The sequence below is a fragment of the Eublepharis macularius genome, chromosome 3 (genome assembly GCF_028583425.1).
Source record: "Eublepharis macularius isolate TG4126 chromosome 3, MPM_Emac_v1.0, whole genome shotgun sequence".
NCBI classification, from domain to species: domain Eukaryota; kingdom Metazoa; phylum Chordata; class Lepidosauria; order Squamata; family Eublepharidae; genus Eublepharis; species Eublepharis macularius.
Window position 1 is genome coordinate 172,611,227 of NC_072792.1, and position 23,013 is coordinate 172,634,239.

The following is a 23,013-nucleotide window of genomic DNA, read 5'->3' on the forward strand; positions in this document are numbered from 1 at the left end:
AGAAGCTTTTACGAAGTTCAGGTTCACTGCACATTGCAAGCAGTACCTTCAAACCCTTAAAAATAATTTGAAATTGTACAGGAAATGTTTTGTGCATGCATGTTCTTGTATTCTCTCTCACTTTTGTCCCTCCCCCACCCCTAATCTGCACAATATGCTCTATAGAAAAAGCTATTTAAAAACTGTTTTTCTTGGCTGGCTGTTTTATAGTACAATCCTAAGTGGAGTTACACCATTTTACATCCTTTGAAGTCAAATGGCCTTAGAACTTGTAAGTCTGCTCAGGATTGCAGTGCTAGTTGTCATGAGTCGAGCGGGGTAAGATGAGGTAGCTTCTCTCTCCATCATGTCATTCCTTCAAATTTTGCATCACCATCTACCAAAGCTGAGCATGTTTGTCTTAATTGTGTGTTCTGAAGTGGATCGGAAATGTTTTGCTCCTTCTTTCGCTGCTACCTGGGAACTCTAGTTCAACCCGGCATGGTTTGAGAATGTGTTGGCACAGCCTGTGCCACTGATGGATTGATAGTGCCAGCTGTGCAGGTGTAAAGGTAACAAGTGAAAGGCTGCTGAGTCCAAATGATGTGTGACTTGCTCAGGGGTGACCCTGGTGGTTCTGCCTCTCTAATGGGTAATCCTTAATATTTGGGCTGGAGCTGTAGACAGGGCTCTCAGCAGCCTCCACAGCGGCCTATGTTTGCTTCAGGGGCTGGCTGGTCTGAATCGAGCTTCCGGTGCTTCAGCTGATGAGCTCCACAATTCAGCCCCACTGACTGTGTCCTCAGAGGCATCTAATTCTCATGCTTCTAATTTTGCGCAGAATTTACACCACCAGTACCGAGCGTATTGCGGATGGTCATATATGTTGAGATCCTTTTATGAGATGAATATAACACAAGAATTGGACAGCCCCCGTTTCAGTCTTCTGGCTTCCCATGTGGACCCCCTTGGTAAGAAAATGTTATCCTTGTGGATGCCCATTGAATTTATGGGGGGAAAGGAGCTGCATGGGGAGGATGAATTTTAAAAGCACTGGATGATGTCCTTGTGTGATGGCAAGAGCAGAACTTCTTCTGTTTTGTGCAATGGCTCCATTCTACTCACCTGAAGTCAGGATCAGAGTGGGACTTCCAAGCACTGCCGTGATAGTAATCTTTGGATTTCCCCTTTAAAGCATACAACGAGCGATACACAAATGTAGCCAAGTACATAATCGATTTATCAGGGGATGAGATCTTTCAGCCTGACAACTCGCATTATTACTTCTCCCAACTGGAAGGCAAGAAATATCTCCGGTGAGTTTATACTCCAAAAGCAAGTTTTATTTTCTGAAGGGAACATTTTTTTCTTATACTACTATTTAAACGAGTAACCATGTTCCAGACAATACACTTCCTACCCTGGTGTGCCACCAGATGACTCTGCTGCAGAGAGAAGCCCAGGCTAGGATAAGGAGGGGAGCAGGAGGCAATGCCTGCCCCCAACTTCACACAGCTGGGATCATGAGTGGAGCAGGTGGTAGTGCTCACCCCGCCTTCACCCAATGGGGATAAGGAGAAAAGCAGGAAGCAATGACAGCTACCCTTATCCCAGCTGAGACCAGATGTGGAGCAGGCGGCAAAACCCACCCCCCTTCACCCAGCCAGAATCAGGCATGAAGCAGGAGGCAATGCCCGCTCCTCCTTCACCTGGATGGAATCAGGAGTGGAAAAAGTGGCAAAGCCTGCCCCCACTTTCACCTGGCCGGGATCAGGCACAGAGCTGGTGGCAATATCCTCCCCCTTGACCCAGCAGGTATCATCGGGAAGACCCAGGGACAATGCTGCTCTCCCGCCTTCACCGAGCTGGGATCATGAGGGGAGCAGATGGCAATATCTGCCTCCCCTTCAACCAGCTGGAATCAGGTGTGGAGCAGGAGACATTGCCTGCTCCCCCTTCTCTCAGATGGGATCAAGAGCAAACAAGGTGGAAATGCCCACCCCCCTTTACCCGGCATGGATCAGGTGCAGAGCAGTTGCCAATGCCCACCACTCCTTCATGTTGCCAGGATCAAACGAGGTGCAGGTGGCAATGCTGACCCCCCCCCCCCGTCTTCACTGGCCGGGATCAGGAGCAGAGCTAGTGGCAATGCGTGTTCTAACCTTCACCCAGCTGGGATCAGAAGTGGAGCATGAGGAGCTGCTCGCCCCCCCCTTTATTCGGCCGTGATAAGGAATGGAGCAGTTGGCAATGCCATCCACCCTTGACTTGGCCGGGATCAGGCATGGAGCAGGTGGCAATACCTGCCCCCTTCACCCATCCCGAATCAGGAATGGAGCAGGTGTCAGTGCCCACACACGCCATCACCAGCAGGGATCATGTACAGAGCATGAGGCAATTCCTACCCCTCTATTCATCCAGTTGGAATCGGGTGCAGATGAGGAGTTAAAGTCTCATAATCACACTACAGGGATGAGGTGCATAGCAGGTGGAAATGACCACACTCCACCTTCACTGGCTGGGATTGGGTGTGGAGTAGGAGGCAATGCGTGCCCCCCTTCACATGGCCAGGATGAGTCAAGGAGCAGGAGGCAATGCCCACCTGACCGCCCTCCCTTTCTTAGAGCCCATTTTATTATTTTCCACAATGGATTTTGTTGCTAGTCCTATTATATAAAAGAACAACTCATGTGTTCCAGACAACTCATTTTGTAACCTGGTGTGCCACCAGAAGTCACTGCCACAGAGAGAAGCCCAGGTCTGGCAGACTGTCCCTCCAGAGAGCGTACTGCAGCAGAAAGCTCAGGTCGGAATCAGGAGAGAAGCAGGTGGATATACCCACCCACCCCCAACTTCACCCAGCTAGGATCAAGAGTGGAGAAGGTGGCAATTCCCACTCACCCCTTCACTCAGCTGGGATCAGGAGTAGAGAAGGCAGCAATGCCTGCCCCCTCCCTCACCAGGCCAAAATCAGGCACAGAGCAGGAGGCAATCCCTATTCCCCCTTCATCCGGATGGGATCAGGAGTGGAGGAGGTGGCAATGAACGACTTCCTTCACCTGGCTGGGATCAGAAACAGAGCAGATGCCAATGCCTGCCAACACTTCATGTGGCTGGGATCAGGTTTGGAGCAGAGTGCAATGCCTGCCTCCTGCCTTCACCCCGTTTGGGTTCAGGACAGGAGCAAGTGGTAATGGTCCCCCCCCACCTTCAGCCACCAGGGATCAGAAGAGGAGAAGCTGACAATGTCCATCCTTGCCTTCACCCAGCTGGGATCAGGCTTGTAACAGGTATCAGTGCCTGGCCCCTGTTTTCACCCGGCTGGGATCAAGTGCAGAATAGGTGGCAATGCCCACCCCCTGCTTTCACCCAGCTGGGATCAGGAGCGAAGCACGTGGCAATACCCACCACTGTCTTCACCCAGCTAAGGTCAGGAGCAGAGCAGGTGGCAATGTCTGCTCCCTCCATCACCCAGTTGGGATAAGGAGAGGAGCAGATGGCAATGCTGCCCTCCTTTACCCAGCTGTGATCAGGAGGAGAGGAGGTGGCAATGGCAGCCCCCCGCCTTCACCTGGCCAAGATCAGGCATGGAGCAGGAGGAAATGCTCACCCCCCCTTACTCGGCCCATGATCAGAAACAAAGCAGTTGGCAATGCCCACCTCTCCCCCTAACCTGGTTGGAATCAGGCGTGAAGCAAGTGGCAGACTTCACCGGCTGATATTTTATGTGGAGAACAAGGCAATGCCGACTACCTTCACCCCAAAAATGGCTGTTCCTGCAGCAATACCGGTTGGAAAGAAGAAGGGAAAATTCCCTGCAGGAAGCAACGACACTCAATGTGCAAAATCTCTCTTATAATAATAAATATTTGATTTACAAAGTGCACGTGCCTCTTACTTCTTCAAACAGTGTTACAAATCCATTCATAACTACAATTCCTAAACATACAATAATCCAAAGACGGCGCAGTATACAAATGGACTTAGGTTTGGTAGAAACTCAGTCCAGCTCCAGTCCTTCAAATAGGCAGATTGAGCGTGGCGGTCCTTCTTTCCCCTTTACATTGAGAACGGTATCACCTACCTGGAAGAACCTGGGATTGAAATAACAACATGAGAAGAATGAACAAACTAACTAAAGGAAGTATTTGAAGGACTGGAGCTGGACTGAGTTTCTACCAAACCTAAGTCCATTTGTATACTGCGCCGTCTTTGGATTATTGTATGTTTAGGAATTGTAGTTATGAATGGATTTGTAACACTGTTTGAAGAAGTAAGAGGCACGTGCACTTTGTAAATCAAATATTTATTATTATAAGAGAGATTTTGCACATTGAGTGTCGTTGCTTCCTGCAGGGACTACCTTCACCCGGCAGGGAAGTGAGTTTTCTGGAAGACACTTTCTCTTTTACATTGTAGGGGAAAATACAATGGGTTACATTGTGGGGAAAAATACAACGGGGAGAGCAGGCTGGCATTGTCTCCTCCTCTGTGATTCATCCCAGCTGGGTGAAGGCAGGGGGAGCAGTCAGAGCCATTTGTTCCATGCCTGATCGCAGCTGGGTGAAGGAGAATGGGCATTTCCTTATGTTTTGCACATAACCTTGGCCGATGAAGTCTGGGGTGGCCATTGCCACCTGCTCCACTCTTGATCTCGTCCAGTTGAAGGGGGGCAGGCATTGCCAACTGCTCCGTGCCTTATCCTGGCTGAATGAAGGAGGGTGTACATTGTCAACTGCTCCGCTCCTGATCATGGCTGGGAAAGAGGGGGGGGCAATCATAGACACCTGCTCTGCTCCTTATCATAGCAGGGTGAAGTAGGAGCAGGCATTGCCTCCACCACCATGCCTGATCCTTGCTGGATGAATGGGGAGCTGCCATTGCCACCTTCTCCCCGCCTAACCCCATCTGGTTGAAGGGAGGGTGGGCATTGCCACCTGCTCCCTCCTTATCCTAACTGGGTGATGGCGGGGGTGGGATGGGCATTGCCACCTGCTCCACTCTTGATTCCAGCCAAGCATAAGTAGGAGCATGCACTGCCACCTGCTGTACTCCTGATTCCTGCTGGGGAAGGTGCAGGTGGGCATTGCCCCCTGCTCCACACCTGATCCTGGCCAGCTGAAGGGGGTGGCCATTGCCACCTGCTCCACTCTTGATCTCATCCAGTTGAAGGGGGGCAGGCATTGCCTACTGCTCCATGCCTGATCCCGGCTGAATGAAAGAGGGTGTACATTGCCAACTGCTCCGCTCCTGATCACAGCTGGGTAAGAGGGGGGGGCAAACATGGACACCTGCTCTGCTCCTTATCATCATCAAACTGCCACTTAGCTGGCTGCAGTTGGAGCTGTTGTTGTTGGATCCTCATATGGAAATGTGAGATGATACTTGAAAGAAAAGAAAGTATAGAACGTAGTTTATTATACAAATTGATCCACCCATTGGACAATTGCCCTGTTCCTGAAACTGCTGGAGTGGGGCATTCAGTCCCGTTTGGACAGATTCAAAGGATTTTGGACATACTAGGAATGTTATTATGAATGTATGAATGCACTTTTGCACACTGTACTATTATTGAATACATCACATTGCTATTGTCCTATAATACAGATATATTTTTTTACTTCCCGGGTGGTTTTCCACTTTTCCGCATCTGATCCCAGCTGAGTGAAGGCACAGGAGGGCATTGCCACCTGCTCCACACCTGATCCTAGAAACGTGAATGGGTGGTGGGCATTGACAATTGCTCAGCGCCTGATCCATGCCAGATAAAAGTGTGGAGGTCATTACCTCCTGCTCTGCTCATGATCCCTGCCAGATGAAGCCAGGGGCAGGCATTGCCACCTGATCCTTTCCTGATCCCAACTGTGTAAAGGTGAGATGGTGAGCATTGCCTCCTACTCCAATCATGATCACGGCTGAGTAAAGCCATGGGCAGGCATTGCTACTTGCTCTGTTCCTGATCCAAGCTGGGTAAAGGTGGGGTGGCGGGCATTGCTTCCTGTTCCACTCCTGATCCCTGCTGGGTGAAGGCGGGTCTGGGCATTGCCACTTGCTCTGCTCCTGATATTGGCCTGGCTTTCCCATAATGGCAGCACCGTCTGGAGGCACACTGGGGTCAGAAATGCATTGTCTGTAATATGCTATTTTATATAGTTGGACTAGCAACAAAGCCTGGGAAAAATACCATGGGCTCTTGAAAGGGGAAGGAGGGCAGGCAGGTAAGCACTGCTTCCTCCTCTGTAACTCATCCCAGCTGGGTGAAGGTGGGGGGCTGGAATTGCCTCCAACTCCATACCTGATCCCAGCCAGGAGAAGGCTGGGATTGTCATTGCCACCTGCTATGCAGCTGATCCCAGTAGGTTGAAGAGTGGACATTAAATCCTCCTCCACACCTGATCCTGGCCAGGTAAAGATGGGGGTGAGCATTGCCCCCTGCTGCACTACTGAACCCGTCCGGTGGAAGTTAGGTGGCGTGCACTGCATCCTACTCCGCTTCTGATCCCAGACAGGAGAAAGTGGGGGGCTGAGATTGCAACCTGCTCAACTCTGATCCTGCTCGAGTAAAGATGAGGGTGGGCATTGTCTCCTGCTCTGCGCCTGATCCCGGCTGTGTGAAAACATGGGGCGGGCATTGCTACCTGCTCCACTCCTTACCCTTGCCATGTGAAGGTGGGGGGAAGGCATTGCCACCTGCTCCCCACATGATCCCTGTTGGGTTAAGGTGTGGGGGGGTCATTGTTACTTGCTCCATGCCTGATCCCAGATGTGTGAAGGCAGAGGGTGGGCATTGCCTACTGCTGTGCTCCTGAACCCAGCCAGATGAAGGTGGAGGGTGAGCATTGCCACCTACTTCGCAACTGATCTCAGCCGGGTGAAGGTTGTGTGGTGGGCATTGCTACCTGCTCAGCTCCTTATCTTGGCCATGTGAAGGCAGGCATTGTCACCAGCTCCACTCCTGATACACGTCGGGTTAAGGCAGGTATGGGCATTGCTATCTGGTCCGCACCTAATTCTGGATGGGTTAAGGCGGAGGGTGGGCATGGGCTCCTGCTCTGCTCCTGAACCTGGCTAGGTGAATGCGGAGGGTTGGCATTGCCATCTGCTTCACACTTGATCTTGGGCGGGTGAAGGTGATGCAGTGGGCATTGCTATCTGCTCCACTTCTGATCCCGGCCAGGTGAAAGCAGGGCAGGGGGCATTTCAACTGCTCCACTACAGATCCCGGCCATGTGAAGGTGAAGGATGGGCATTGCCACCTTCTCCATGCCTGTTCTGGATGGGTGAACGTGGGGTGGGTGGGCAGGCATTGCCCCCTGCTCCACTCCTGATACCTGGCAGCTGAAGGTGGGGAGGGGAGCAGGCATTACCTCCTTCTCCACTCCTGATCTCAGCCAGTTGGAGGTGGGTTCGAACATTGCTACCTGCTCTGCTCCTGAACAGGTGGCAATGCATGTTCCAAACAACTCACTTCCTACCTTGGTGTACATCCAGAGGCCGCTGCCACCGCAGAAAATCCACACCAGGATCCAGAGTGTAGCAGGTAGCAATTCCCAGCCCAGCCTTCACCCAACAGGGATCAGGAGCTGAGCAGGAGGCAATGCCTACCATCTCACCATTACCTGGCCTGGATAAGGAACAGAGCAGGAGGTAATGCCCACCCCCTACTCTTACGCAGGTGGGATCAGGCACTGAGGAGGAGACAGTACCCACCCCACCATCATTTGGCTGGAATTAGGAGTGGAGCAGGTGACAATGCCCCCCCCCCGCCTTCACCCGGCTGGGATCAGTCGCCAAGGAGGTGGCAATGCCCACCACCTCCTTCACCCGGCCAGAATCAGGAGCAGAGCAGGAGGTGATGCCCATGTAAAGAAAAAATGTTATGTTTAAGAGTATGGAAAGCCCTTTTGAGAGCTGGTTTGGAGGCTTCCTTGGCTGGAGGAATTCCCTCCCCCCTTTTGGGAGAAGCTTATGTTGAGTGTCTACCTTAGACCTCTGCCTATGCTCTTTTGCTTTGCTTCTGGCCCTGTTTGATGAGGACTGTAGCTCCATCTTTTGCCTTGCTGTTTTGTGGGACTTTTTTGCTACAACTGAGAAACCAACTTGCTTTGCCTCCTAAGAATTTAATGTGGTATGTAGAGCTTACTGCTGTAGGTTTTTGTTTGTTTGTGCTCACTTTGTGTCTTATGTATGATAACCTTGTGTGGGTTATTAAGACTCTGAAGCCTCACTGATATAAAACCTTTGTTGAATTCACCCTATGTGTGCTTGAGATCCACCTACCAAACAACTATTCTTTGGCTGTGAACTCTGCCTGCAAGCTTACCCTTGCAAGGTAGACTTTGCTTTGGCTAAATCCCTAATAGGCTCTGGAGCTTTGCTCCCTAACTCCTTAGCCTAGGGATATACTGGGGAGCTGGTGGCAGCTTATCTGGTTTGCTATTTGCAACAGGACCTTCCAGGCAGCCTGTGTCCCTTCCCCTTAGCTGGGCTGGGCCCCAGGGGTCTGGAACTCCTTGACAGCCCATACAATGAAAAAGGCATATTTTTGCAAAGGAAAGGACAAAATACTTTTTAAATAAAAAACTGCAAAAGCCCTGACGGCTTGATAGACCATTGATATTCCTTCCTCATCATAAGACATCTGCACATGTTCATGGTGTATGAGTGTTCCAAAAAGCTGTCCAATGGGGGGGGGGGTTGTGCTTCCCTCCTGCACATATCAGTTTTCATCCTGGTGTTTGCAGAGACCACAAATAGCTAGTAAAAGAGGTTTTTAATTATTAAAATAATTGGGGGTTAGACTAGATGGTCTGTATGGCCCCTTCCAACTCTATGATTCTATGATTCTATGATTCTGTTATTTTATTGGGTATACTCTACCACTGCTTCCATAGTCTCTGTTTTATCCAACTACTTTAGATAATAAGGAACTAATTTGGGAGTGATTTGTATTATTTGCTGTTTGCAGAACGTTTCATCATTCTTAACAGAAAATATGCCCTCGGCTCACAAAGAATCACTTTCAAAGAGGCTTATTCCTAATACTTTATTTCCTAAAAGAGGTGTGACCACTCACCACCAGCCCCACAGCTCACTGTATTTATGATAGTTAACAGTCATTTGAATGTTGAATGAGCCGTTCTGCCTCCTGCCAAAAGAGCTGCAGCAATTCCAGATGACACAACTGAAACAGAGAATTCTTCTTTTGATTTATAACAAACGTCATAACCACTCCTTTCTCTCCAATGGGCCCTCAAAGCGGCTGATATGGTTCTCCTTTCCTCTTTTATATCCTCACAACAGACCTGTGAGTCAGGTCAGGCTGAATTTATGTGACTTGTGCAAGGCCAGCCAGCAAGCTTTATGGCAGAGGTAACATTTGAACCTGGGTCTCCTAGATATTAGTCAGACATTCTAGCCTTAACACACACTGGCTGTAATGGCTCAAGGAGGTTTTAAGAACCCCTTTATTTTGAAATGGAGTGGATTTTTCCACTTACCCCATTTTTGCCGTCTTACTTTGCAATGGGGACCCAAAAGTGACAAATATCATTCTCTTGTCTCAATTTTATTCCCACAACTCTGTGAGGTACATTAGGCTGAGAGCATGTGATTGGCCCAAGCTCACTCAGCAGGCTTCCATGGCAGAGCGGGGGTTTCAATTTGGGTTGCTTAGATCCTAGTCAGACATTCTAACCACTACGTCACAAGGCTCTTGAAGGTCAAGGAAGTTGCTAAAACTCCTTTACTTTGTAACAGAAGATATATTTTCTACTGTCCCTCTCAATGCTGCTTGCCATTTCTGGCTACCTCCTTTTGCTTTCATTGCAAATAGCAGAGGGATATTTTGGTGCTGTTCCAGTTCTCTTCATTTTTGCCACTGCATATTCCATCATCATCCTGAAACTGCTGGCCAATTTTGAAAGCCTTAGCTTTGTTTTCTGAAGAGTTATGCCCTCTACAGACAGACAACTTGAACTTCCATTGGAAATAACAGTATTCTGTTGATAATATGTGCGAACATGATCCAATTCCCTTCATTTTTGGCACAGCAACAGCAACAAGCATCCTGAACTAGTGACAGAGTTTGAGATTAGGAGGTTTATTTTCTATCTAGCAACAAAGCTAGATAGAAAGCTAGATAAAAAACAGGCTTTAGAAAACAGAGTGCCTCTCCTGGCCTTCCCACTGCAGTTGTGCCCTCTGGAGGGACAGGCCACCTCTCCCGGCCTTCCCACTGCGGCGCCCCCCTCTAGTGGCGCACCAAGATAAAAGGTGAGTTGTCACCAATATGGCTTGCCTTATATGTAATAGGATGAGTTATGCCTGCCACAGATGGATGGATAAAATATTTTATTATTGTAGATGTTGGTATAGGGGTGGGAGGGGGAGAAAAATAAAATCCTTATTATTTGGAGGGAAGTTCTCTTTATATGAACTAATGCAATGAAGTGCTCACAAATATCTTAATGTTTCTTTCCAGAATCCTCCCAAATTATGATCAGAGTTTTTCCGGAAACGACACATTCATGAGAAACATTTCTCCCTTCTACGTCAGAATGGTACAGAAGAAGTATCCACTTCCCAACATCTCCTGGAATACAAGCACGGTGACACACATTTATTTACAATGAGCATCCCCTAAAAGATGTAGACAGGAAGATAATACTTGCTTTATAACTTCCTTCTCTTGCATTGTCCTAGTATTGGTATTTGAGGTCTAGTTGTATCATGGATGGGAACTGAGTTTCCAACATAAACTCCACCCTCTGTAGCAAAAGTAGCAGGTTCACAGTGACCCCTCAGGCTCAAGCAATTGTACCAGTCACCCTCTAGAACCATCTCCCATCTCTCTGGGATATGCAAAACGATTAGTTCCTTATTTTCAAAACTTTGAAGGGTGAGGATGTCTGGAAAAGAATGCAAGTTTAATAGCTTCTTTGTTTATGCTTCACTGAGGATGAAAATAAGTTGGAGCAAAAAAGTGAGGACACTGGATTGCGCTGAGATGCTCAGCTTGGAAATGGAAAGTAGTAGAGAGGAGTTAAGGAGAGCCAATAGGCACACCAAATAGGAATGGCCTGGAAGTTCTGTACTGGAACACAGAACTAGATATCATCTATCTCCCTCCCTCCCTCCCTCCCTCCCTCCCTCATAATAGACATAACCTTGCAGAGCTTGAAGAAATGCCTTCTATTTACATTGGTTGTTGCTGTGCTGTTTACCCTGTACCTTTCCCTCACTGCAGTGACCCTCACTTTGGGCACCCATGGGCACCACGGTACATGTGCTTGGATTACATGGTGTCTATTTGATTCCTTCCCAAAGCAAAGAGCCAATCCGGGTTTTTCTGTACCTCACTAGAGCTGTAGAATAATTCAGGAAGCATCACCTTTGTGTCTGAACACTCATTTAGAAACAGCTTCCTCTGTCATAAGGGGATGCTTGGCTTGCAACATATCATCCATTTCTGATTGGATCTAGATCTCCTGGCACTCCTCTTGTGTCCGCAAAATTCTAAAAGTACCAAATGTTCAACAAGACGGGCAACTCCATCCTTAAACAGTCATACTGTTCTATGTTAACAGTTTCATTATAACAAATGGCAGCAGGAAGAACCGAACGATTGTTTTCTGCTGACAGAAGGCACTTCCATCAGTGGAAAAGAATATTTTTCTCTCTGTTTTCTCTCTGTCTTCCTGCTCCAGCCCACTCAGCTCTCTGTAATGCTGTTTCGAAAGGACAGGGTGTTGGCAAAGTGCCGAAACAGCAGTCAGGACTAGACATGGGCACGAACCAAAAAAAATTACGAACCCCCAGTTCGTGGTTTGTTGCCACCGATGAACCCAAACAAATGAACCGTAACGAAGATTTCCCATTGATGAACCTGTTCATGATTCGTGGGGGTAAGAATGGCCCCTGTTGGACTTAGAGAGCCCATACCCACAGAGAGTGTTTAGCAGGCTCTTCTCCAGCCAGTAACCAAGGTTGGTCAAGATTACAATAGGGATCTTGGAGTTATACCCTCTTCAGTCCGAGGACCCCAGGAAACTCCCACTCGACATAATTAGAGCCACAAGTATACGTTGGCCCAGTGTACAAGGGGTGTACTCGAAGGGGGGCTACCTCCCCTCTAGTAGGTGGTGGGGTATGGCCACTCACTCGTGGCACCCCCCATGTGCCCACCCCCCAGGACTCAGAGGAGTGAGCATTTATCTTGGCGCAGGCTGGAAGGCAGTTGATATTGGCAGCTGCCGGGCCTGGTGGGCCAGGAGAGGCAGCGACAAGCCACCTCCCCTCTAGGGGGTGAGGGGTATGGCCACTCACTGGTAGCACCCCAATGTGCCCACCAGCCAGGCCTCAGAGGAGCGATCGTTTATGCTGGCACAGAACAGAATGTGGGTGATGTTGGCTGCCACTGACTCTGGCAGGCCAGGGAACGCAGCAATGAGCTGCTTCCCCTCTAGGGGGTAGGGGGTACAGCCAAGAGCTGGTGGCACCCCCCCCCCCATGTGCCTGCCCACCAGGCCTCCGGGTTGGAGGAGGACAGATTATTGGCTTAAGCAGCAAGGTGGGTGATGACTGTGGCCACCAGGCCTGGCAGACTCAGGGAGGTGGTGGTGTGCCGCCTGCCCTCAGGGGGTGAGGGGTCCGGCTGCTCACCAGCAGCACCCCCCATGTGCCCACCCACCAGGCCTCTGGGTTGGAGGTGAACGGATTATCCGCTTATGCAGCAAGGTGGGTGATGACTGCAGCTGACAGACTTGGCGGGCCCAGGGAGGTGGTGGTGTGCTGCCTCCCCTCAGGAGGCAGGGGGTCTGGCTGCTTGCTGGCAGCACCCCCCATGTGCCCGCCTGCCAGGCCTCTGGGTCAGAGGTGGACGGATTATCCTGTCATAGTACAGCCAGGGCTTGACGATTCCTCAGAGGAGGAGCAGCTGGAACAGTCAAGGCTTGCTGATAGCCTCGCTCCTCCTGAGGAGGAGGAGCCTGTCTCCCATCAGCCAACCACAGCTGAACTGTCAGATGCCAAATCCCAGCCAGAAGCTCCCCTTCCCCACCCAGAGCCATCAGCCCAGATGCAGCCAGCTTCCTTATCCCCCCCAACATCTCCAGATCCCCGAGAGCAATGAGAGCAACGTCAAAGCAGCAGGCACAGAAGAGACTTACAGACCCGATGTCAATCAGCGCACCTCCAAGCTCTGAACAGGCCAGACTTCTCGGAGGAAGGAGGGGTTTCAGAGGAGGACACTTGAAGCAGCTGTGCTAGCTGACATAACGCTTCCAGAGTATAAGGGCATGAGGGAGGGGTCCTTGCAGCTTGGCTTCAACGAGTTCTCTGAACTGCTACTGTGCTACCTGCGCTTGCTCCTTGGAACTATTTCTCTGACCTTCAACCCAGCTTGTCTTTGATGACCCCCTAGATTTATGGACTTTGTTCATTCCTAGCCTTGCCAGCTGGTCCTTGTTACCTGTCAGCAGTGCTCTGCAGACCCGGCAGCTGCCTGAAGCAGGACAGTTTGAAGCCACCCAAAACTCTCCAGCACAATGGAGGAAGGCACTGCTGTTGCCACTGAACTTGCTGCCCAGAGCCAATTGCTACAAATATAGGTGCAGCAATTAACCCAGACCATAACCTTGTTGCAGCAGCAGGCAACCCTGGGGCCAGGGCGAGTTCCTGCTCCTCCCTGGAAATGTCCAGTTCAGCCTCCAGAGAAGTTCACAGGGAAAGTTGAAGAGTTCCCTGTATTTCTGGCACAGAGCCAGCTTTACATGGAGCTGTGGGCCCAAGATTTTCCTGATGATAAGACCAAGGTATTTTTAATATTAAGCCTCTTAATGGGGAAGGCTGCCAAATGTGTGACACCCTTACTACTCAGGAATTCACCGCTGCTGAGTAATCATGTTGATTTTGTGGCACACTTGAAGTTTATCTTTGCAGACCCTCTGAAGGCTGAGTGAGCCAACTGCCACATTCGGCAGCTGTGGCAGGGGCCAGGTACTCTGATGGACTATACCACCGACTTCCAGCTATTGGCACAGGAACTGGAGTGGAATGAGGCTGCACTCATGGACCAGTACCTGGAGGGGTTGTCTGAGGAGGTGCTGGATGAGGTGGCCCAATTTGAGCACCCTCCAAATCTCCCAGCCTTGATATTACTCTGCCTATGTATCGACGGTCACCTAGAGAGTCGACAGCAGGGCTGCAAGGAAGTATGCTGCCACTCCGAAAGCCAACAACCCGCTGTGGGATTCAACCCCCAGTCCTGCTTGACCCGAAGCCTGACCCAGTTGCCCAGGGAAGTGGAAGCCTCAGCTGTCAGCATTACACCCCAAGGTTCAAGTGGAGGCCACTCCTATCATTCTGGACACCCCATAGAACACCAAAAGTCTCCTGATATTGGGCCCCGGCATCTCCTGATTCCCATAAAGCTCCGGTTACCAGAGAGGCGCTGGTTGTTGATGTATGCCATGGTGGATTCTGGAGCCTCCCGGTCCTACATGGATGCCAGACAACACAAAGTGCCGAGAAGCACCAAAAAGACACCGATTCTGGTAGAAGCCAGTGATGGTCGGCTTCTACGCTCAGGTCCAGTTACTCAGGAAACCCACCTTCTAGGTCTGCACATAGGGAACCATCAGGAGCAGCTCAGCTTTGACATCGCTGCCATGCCTCGCTTCCCGGTAGTGCTGGGGATATCCTGGTTGGAGAAGCATGACCCCCTGATTGAGTGGAGCAAGCAGAACCTGCACTTCCAGACCCCATGTCCCCACGAGATGCCCTCTGTGCTCCTGGGAGCGAGCACCAGTTCAGATCTTTCCACACTCCAATCCAAATATGCAGAGTACCAGGATGTCTTCCAAGAGAAAGGTGCAGACCGGTTGCCCCCACATTGGCCATATGATTGTGCCATCCACCTTATTCCTGATGCCCCCTTGCCAAGTGGGCGGTTGTATTCCCTATCAGAACCTGAGCGAGAGGCCCTGCAAGAGTTCTTGCCCAAGAATTTGCAAAGGGGGTTCATCCGTTTGTCCACCTCCCCTACTTCAGCCCCTGTCTTGTTTGTAAAAAAGAAATCCGGGGAGTTGCGCCTATGTAATGATTACCAGGCCCGCAATTGCATCACCATCAGGGACAGCTACCCGCTGCCACTGATCCCAGAACTGCTAGACTGATTACGAGGGGCCCGAAGGTACACCAAGCTCGATCTGTGAGGAGCCTACAATTTGATGCGCATATGCTCTGGAGATGAGTGGAAGACCACGTTTGGTACCCAGTATGGCCAGTATGAGTACTTAGTCATGTCCTTTGGCCTCTGTAATGCCCCAGCTGTGTTCCAGTGTTCATGAATGATGTCTTCCGGGACTTGCTGGATCACTTTATGATAATTTACCTTGATTATGAGGACCATGTACAGATACTAAAACATATAATGAATGATATACTTCAAGGAAAAGGACTTCCAAACACGTGGAATGAAGCGAGCATTGCTCTGATCCCAAAAGAATCACAAGACTTGTCAGATGTGAAAAACTACAGACCAATTTCACTGATAAACAATGACTATAAAATAATGGCAAGAATATTAGCAAACAGGCTAAAGATATGGCTAATGGATTTTATAGGAGAGGATCAGGCTGGATTCCTACCAAACAGACAATTAAAAGACAACTTGAGAGTGGTTATAAATGCTATTGAATATTTTGACAAACGACCAGATAAAGAAGTTGGCTTTTTCTTTGCAGATGCAGAGAAGGCCTTTGACAATTTGAACTGGGACTTTATGTTTGCATTAATGGAAAAGATGGATTTAGGTAAAGAATTTATAGAACCAGTGAGAACAATATATAAAGAAAAAAGAGTGACAATCTGTGTCAATGACGACCTGACAGAGAAGTTTGAAATAAGGAAAGGTACAAGACAAGGACGTCCACTATCACCTTTGCTCTTTGTTATGGTCTTAGAAATATTATTAAGGCAGATAAGAGAAGATGACAACATACAAGGGATAAAAATAAAGGGATCTTCTAATAAGTTAAGAGCTTTTGCAGATGATGTGATGTTTATAGTAGAAGACCCAATACAAACTTTGCCAAGACTACTGGATAAAATTAAAGAATTTGGAGACTTAGCAGGATGTTTTATAAATAAAAAGAAATCAAAAATAATAACTAAGAACACGACCAAGAAGAAGCAACAGGAATTGTGTGAACTTACAAACTGTGAAGTGGTACACAAGACTAAATATTTGGGAATAGAACTGACAGCTAAAAACATTGATTTATTTAAGAATAATTATGAAAAGCTCTTGTCACAAATTGAAAGAGACATGATAAAATGGAATAAATTAAATTTATCGTGGTTTGGTCAGATTGCCACAGTTAAAATGAATGTACTGCCCAGAATTATGTTCTTAATGCAAACAATACCAATCATTAAAGATAAAAAGCAATTGGAAAAATGGCAGAAGAAAATATCGGAGTTTGTGTGGGCAGGAAAGAAACCCAGAGTAAAGGTGAAAGTACTTTGTGCGAAGGAAAGAGGTGGAATGCAGTTACCTGATCTTCGACTTTACCATGAAGCGATATGCCTAGTCTGGTTAAAACAATGGGTGTCTTTAACCAATCATAATTTGTTAACCTTGGAAGGCTATAATAAGCTTTTTGGATGGCATGCATATATGTGGTACGATAAGTACAAAATGGATGCAACGTTCCAGCACCACTACCTGAGAAGGAATTTATTGTTGACTTGACTAAAGTACAAAAAATATATAGATCAGAAGAAAACACTGTGGATTATACCAGCTGAGGTGATCAACCCAAATCTAGAGTATAAGGGAAAAGAATGGCTTACGCTCAAGGACTTAACAGAAGTAGCAGACAAAGAGCTGAAGCTTAAACCAAATGAGGAGTTGCCTTTTAAATATGGTTGGTTACAATACAGACAGATAAAAGATTTATTTGACTCACACCAAAGGAAAACAGGTTTTAGAATTAAAAACTCAGAATTTGAAGAACTTTTGTTAGGAGATAATATTAAAGCAATTTCAAAAATGTATAAATTATTGAAGTGGTTCACAGAAGATGAAACAGTCAAGGTACAGATGGTAAAGTGGGCAATAAATTGTAATAATGAAATAACGATGGAAGCATGGGAACAATTGTGGAAAAATACGTTAAAAATATTAATATGTACCAGTATAAGAGAGAATGGCTATAAAATGATATATAGATGGTATTTAACACCAAAAAAACTAGCCATAGCCAATAAACAGCTATCCAATAAGTGTTGGAAATGTAAGGAGCAGGAGGGCTCTCTATTTCATATATGGTGGACTTGCCAAAAGGCTAGAGACTTTTGGACTAAAATTTGTGTTGAGATGTCTTTGATACTTCAGTATAATATTGTTAAAAACCCAGAAATGTTGTTATTATCTTTGCATTTAGAAGATGTTAATAGAAATGACAAGACATTGTTATATTATATGATAACAGAAGCAAGAATGTTATATGCTCAGTACTGGAAAAAAGAAGAAATACCAGAAATTGAAGAATGGACAAGGAAATTGTTGTACATGGCTGAAATGGACAAGTTAACAAGATCTGGAAAGGTTTTTGGAAGATTGGAAAAAACTAAAAAAATATATGGAAAAGAGATGGGATGTTAAGGGACAATTATGGTCTTTTGAAGGGTTTTAAAGATATTAAGTAAGATAACATATAGTTAAGATATTTACCAATAATGAGACAAGAACAACTATAGTATAGAAATAATGTGATAATTATAATGGGGGGTTGGAATGCTGTTGGAAGTCAACATTGGAAAAAGGGAGGGGAGGGGATGGGGAAATATGCATGTGGGAAATGAATTGGATTGTATTTGTGTTTTAATCAGAATATATATTGACCCATCCAATAAAAAAAATTATTAATCAGATAATTTACCTTGATGACATCCTGATCTTCTCCCAGGACCCTGCTGAACACACTGAACATGTTCAGGCTGTCCTAAAACGCCTGAGGCAACACAGCCTGTATGCCAAGTTGGAGAAGTGTGTGTTTGACTGGGACACTATAGAATTTCTGGGGCACCTCATCACCCCACAAGGCATAAGGATGGACCCTCAAAAGGTGAAAGCGGTGCTGTCTTGGCAGGCACCCGAAAATCAGAAAGATATTCAGCGGTTCCTTGGCTTTGCCAACTACTATCAGCAATTCACCCTGGACTTTGCCCTCCTAACAGTGCCCCTCACCAAGTTGCTACAGCCCTGAGAACCCTTCTGCTGGACAGTAGAAGCCCAACAGGCCTTCCAGCAGCTGAAGACCTGTTTCGCAACGGAACCACTCCTATGCTACCCAGACTCGAGCTTACCCTTTGTGGTCAAAACTGATTCTTCCAGAGTCGCAATCAGCGCTGTGCTATCCCAGCAGGACACTGCCACAGGCCCCCTACGACCCTGTGCCTACTACTCCCAGCAACTCAACGCAGCTGAAAAAAACTACACCATCTGGGAGAGGGAGCTCCTGGCAATTAAATCAGTGTTTGAGGTCTGGCGACACCACCTGGAAGGTGCCCGACACCCCGTGCAGGTTCTGATGGACCACCGGAATCTTGAGTATTTACAGATTGCCCACAGATTGAACCAAAGGCAGATTCGATGGTCCCTGTTTTTCTCCCATTTTAACTTTACCATTACCAACATTCCCAGCTCTCAGAACAAGCAGGCAGATGCCCTCTCTCAAAAACATGAGTTTGCTTCCCCATCCCTCGAGGAGCCGCCTCTATGCACAATTCTACAGCCTGAAGTGTTTGCCGCCATGCCTTCCACAGCCTCGCTCCAGGAGCGGATCCAGGAACAACAGCTATGTGACCCCTTTGCCATGAAAATGCTCCAGTATCTTCGTGATCCTGCGCAGAATCCCCCCGGGGGTTACAGAGAGCAAGCAGGGATGGTCACACACCAAGACTGGGTCTATGTGCCACCAGGACTACTACGGGCCGAAGTCCTGCAACTAGGGCATGACACCAAACCCGCTGGACACTTTAGTTGGTATAAGACAGCCCATCTGCTGACCCGGGAGTTTTGGTGGCCCCACATACAAACTGATGTAGCCCAGTACATGGCCGCCTGCAGCACCTGCAGGCTAGCCAAAGATCCCCCTGACAGGCCTACAGGACTATTGCTTCCCCTGCCCACTCCTAATGGCCCCTGGAAAGCTGTATCCATGGACTTCATCACAGACCTCCCCACTTCTGTAGGATAAACAAGCATCCTGGTGGTGGTGGATTTCCTAACTAAGATGGCTCACTTTGTTCCCTGTTCTGGTCTCCCGAGTGCCCACAAAACTGCCCAGCTGTACTTACACCATGTCTTCCGCCTCCATGGATTGCCAGAACACCTGATCTCTGATCAGGGAACCCAGTTCACCTCCCATTTCTGGCACACCCTTCACACCATATTGGGCACCCAAGTACACTTATCTTCCGCTTATCACCCCCTGTCCGATGGCCAGACAGAACGCACCAATGACACACTGGAACAATATCTCCAGTGCTACGTAAACCACCAGCAGGATGACTGGGCTCCGCTACTCCCTCTGGCTGAGTTTGCATACAACAACTCAATGCATACCTCAATCCATCAGACCCCATTCATGGCAAATTACGGGTATCATCCCCAGTTTTTCCTGCCAGTCATGCCCGCTTCACAGGTACCTGCTATCAATGACTTTGTGGAGGAATTGCAGGCATTGCAAAAGGTCCTGCAGGACCAACTACACCAGGCCAAAGAGGCATACAAAGAGGCTGCTGATTGTAGGTGTCAGCCAGGAGAGACTCTCAAGGTTGGGGACCGGGTGTGGCTCTCAACTCAACATCTCCAAAGTTAGAGGCCCTCCCAAAAGTTGGATGCCCACTTTCTTGGTCCATTCCCAATCACAGCCTAAATCAACCCTGTGGCCTACCATTTACAGCTACCCTCAACGCTCCGCATCCATCCTGTGTTTCATCCATCCCTCCTTGTTCCCGTTGCACCCCCGCATCTTCTCTGAGCCCCAGAACTGCCACTGCCACCTGTCATGATAGAAGGCCAGGAGGAATATGAAGTAGCTCAAATATTGGACTCCAGACGATGACATGGTCAGCTGCAATATCTGGTGGACTGGAAGGGGTATGGACCCGAAGATTGCTCTTGGGAACCTGCAGAGAACCTCCATGCTCCCGACTTGGTGCTCTGCTTCCACCAGGCTTACCCACGGAAACCAGCCCCATCCAGTACAGGGGGCCCTGGGGGAGGGGATGGTGTCATAGTACAGCCAGGGCTTGACGATTCCTCAGAGGAGGAGCAGCTGGAACAGTCAAGGCTTGCTGATAGCCTCGCTCCTCCTGAGGAGGAGCAGCCTGTCTCCCATCAGCCGACCACAGCTGAACTGTCAGATGCCAAATCCCAGCCAGAAGCTCCCCTTCCCCACCCAGAGCCATCAGCCCAGACGCAGCCAGCTTCCTTATCCCCCCAACATCTCCAGACCCCCGAGAGCAACGAGAGCAACGTCAACGCAGCAGGCACAGAAGGGACTTACAGACCCGACATCAATCAGCATGCCTACAAGCTCTGAACAGGCCAGACTTCTTGGAGGAAGGAGGGGTTTCAGAGGAGGACACTTGAAGCAGCTGTGCTAGCTGACATAACGCTTCCAGAGTATAAGAGCATGAGGGAGGGGTCCTTGCAGCTTGGCTTCAACGAGTTCTCTGAACTGCTACTGTGCTACCTGCGCTTGCTCCTTGGAACTATTTCTCTGACCTCCAACCCAGCTTGTCTTTGATGACCCCCTAGATTTATGGACTTTGTTCATTCCTAGCCTTGCCAGCTGGTCCTTGTTACCTGTCAGCAGTGCTCTGCAGACCCGGCAGCTGCCTGAAGCAGGACATATCCGCTTATGCAGTAAGGTGGGTGATGACTGTGGCCTCAGGGCCTGGCGGGCCCAGGGAGGTCGTGGTGTGCAGCCTCCCCTCAAAGGGCGGGGGGTCTGGCCACTTGCTGGTGGCACCCCCCATGTGCCTGCCCACAAGGCCTCCAAGTTGGAGGCAGATGGATAATCCACTTACACAGCAAGGTGGGTGATGACTGCTGCCACAGGGTGGTTAGGGAGAGGGAGACCAAGGGGTTCCAGCCACGATGATGAGCCATACCTGGAAGATCCTGCGACAGGACCTGGAAGACCCCGATCCATCAGAGGCTGCTGGCATCACCCACCTCCCTGCCCTCACGGAAAGTAGGGGACGTGGCAGTGCAAGTGGTGAGGAAGGGACTTGTGACAATACCTGAGAGGGAGAGGAGGAAAGAGGGAACACAAAGTGGTCAAGATGGGAGAAGGGGAACAATGGCCTCCAGCCACGGCAATGAGCTGTACCTGGAAGATCCTGCGATAGGACCTGGAAGACCCTGATCCGTCAGCAGCTACTGGCATCACCCACCTCCCTGCCCTTACGAAAAGGAGGGGACGTGGCGGTGCAAGTGGTGAGGAAGGGACTTGTGAAAGTACCTGAGAGGGAGAGGAGGAAAGAGGGAACACAAAGTGGTCAAGGTGGGAGAGGGGAACAATGGCCTCCAGCCACAGCGACGAGCAGTACCTGGAAGATCCTGCAATAGGATCTGGAAGACACTGATCCATCAGTGGCTGCTGGTGTCACCCACCTCCCTGCCATCACAGAAATGAGGAGATGGGGAATTGCAAGTGGTGGGGAAGGGAGAGGAGGAAAGAGGGAACACAAAATGGTCAGGGTGGGAGAGGGGGACCCAGGAGTTTTGACCAGGGCAATGAGACACACCTGGAAGATCCTGCAAGGGGGACGGGAAGACCCCAATCCATTGGCAGCTGTAGGCATCACCCACCTCCCAGCCATCACGGAATGGAGGGGGCGGGGTTGTACAAGTGTTGGGGAAGGGACTCATGGCAGTACCTGGGAGGGAGAGGAATGGATTGGGAACTGGAAAGCTTCCAAGCAAGAGGTAGTTGGGAGGTGTCGGAGTGGTCCCAGAGAGGGAGAAGAAGAAATAGGGCAGTGGCAGCAGCTGCCACTGTCCACCTTCCTGCCTTTGCAGAAAGGATAGGAGTAGCAACCAGAGACACATTTCCCCCTGGCTCAAAGGGGTCCAGTCAGTCTGATTGACACGGGAGCCACCATGCTGTGCAACTGAGTGTATCCCTATATGGTGCAATCGGCTGTGTGATCGCAACTGAGCTGTGTGACCAAGGAGGGAGTGTTAACAGGATAGTCCCACATGAAGCAGCAGCTGACATGACCCACCGTCCTGCCTTTGCGGAAAGGACAGGATGGACAGGACAGTAGACATTGCTAGGATGGGCCGGAGTGGTTCCAGAGAGGGAGAGACAGAAACAGGGCAGCAACAGCAGCAGCAGCAGCTGACATCGGCCACATTCCTGCATTTGCAGGAAGGACATGAGCCGAGGGACCCATTCCCCCCTGCTCAGAGGGCACAGCGTTTGCAATGGATAGGGACACCATGCGGCTCAACTAAATGTGCAACAGCTCCTGAGCTGCGTGGATTGAGACAGTTTTTCTTTGGGTACATCCTCCCCCTCCTTTTCCACCTCGCTTTTCAGTTTTTGCCTCCACCCCTCTTCCACCTGGGTACACTGTGCGGTACGGCTACGCATCATCACCACGCCCCCTAGCTGCGTAGGCGAAAATACTGTGTCTATGGTTTCCCCCCGCCTGCTTTTTAGTTGGGGCATGCGTGAAAGAGCATCAGCTAGGAAGTTTGTTTTGCCCGGCAAAAACTTTAGAGTGAAATCGAACTTGGAAAAGAATTCTGCCCATCTTAACTGCTTAGCATTTGGTCTTCTGGGGCTACACAAAGCTTCTAAATTTTTATGATCCATCCAAACTTCAAACGGGTGTCGCGCCCCTTCCAGCCAATGTCTGCAAGTGGAAAGCGCTGCTTTGACTGCAAACGCCTCCTTCTCCCATACATTCCAATTTCTTTCTGATTCTGAAAATTTTCTAGAA

At 49.1% G+C, this 23,013-nt stretch overlaps 1 protein-coding gene across 1 annotated transcript in view; it reads left to right on the forward strand.

Annotated features, from left to right (window-relative positions):
• The window catches only part of LOC129326328 (autocrine proliferation repressor protein A-like), a 33,878-nt gene that overhangs the window by 5,130 nt on the left and 5,735 nt on the right, over nucleotides 1–23,013 (forward strand). The window contains exons 7-9 of the mRNA XM_054974482.1: nucleotides 821–950; nucleotides 1,175–1,295; nucleotides 10,463–10,589. Of these exons, the coding sequence (XP_054830457.1) occupies nucleotides 821–950; nucleotides 1,175–1,295; nucleotides 10,463–10,589 (378 nt within the window). The remainder of the gene's footprint in view (nucleotides 1–820; nucleotides 951–1,174; nucleotides 1,296–10,462; nucleotides 10,590–23,013) is intronic.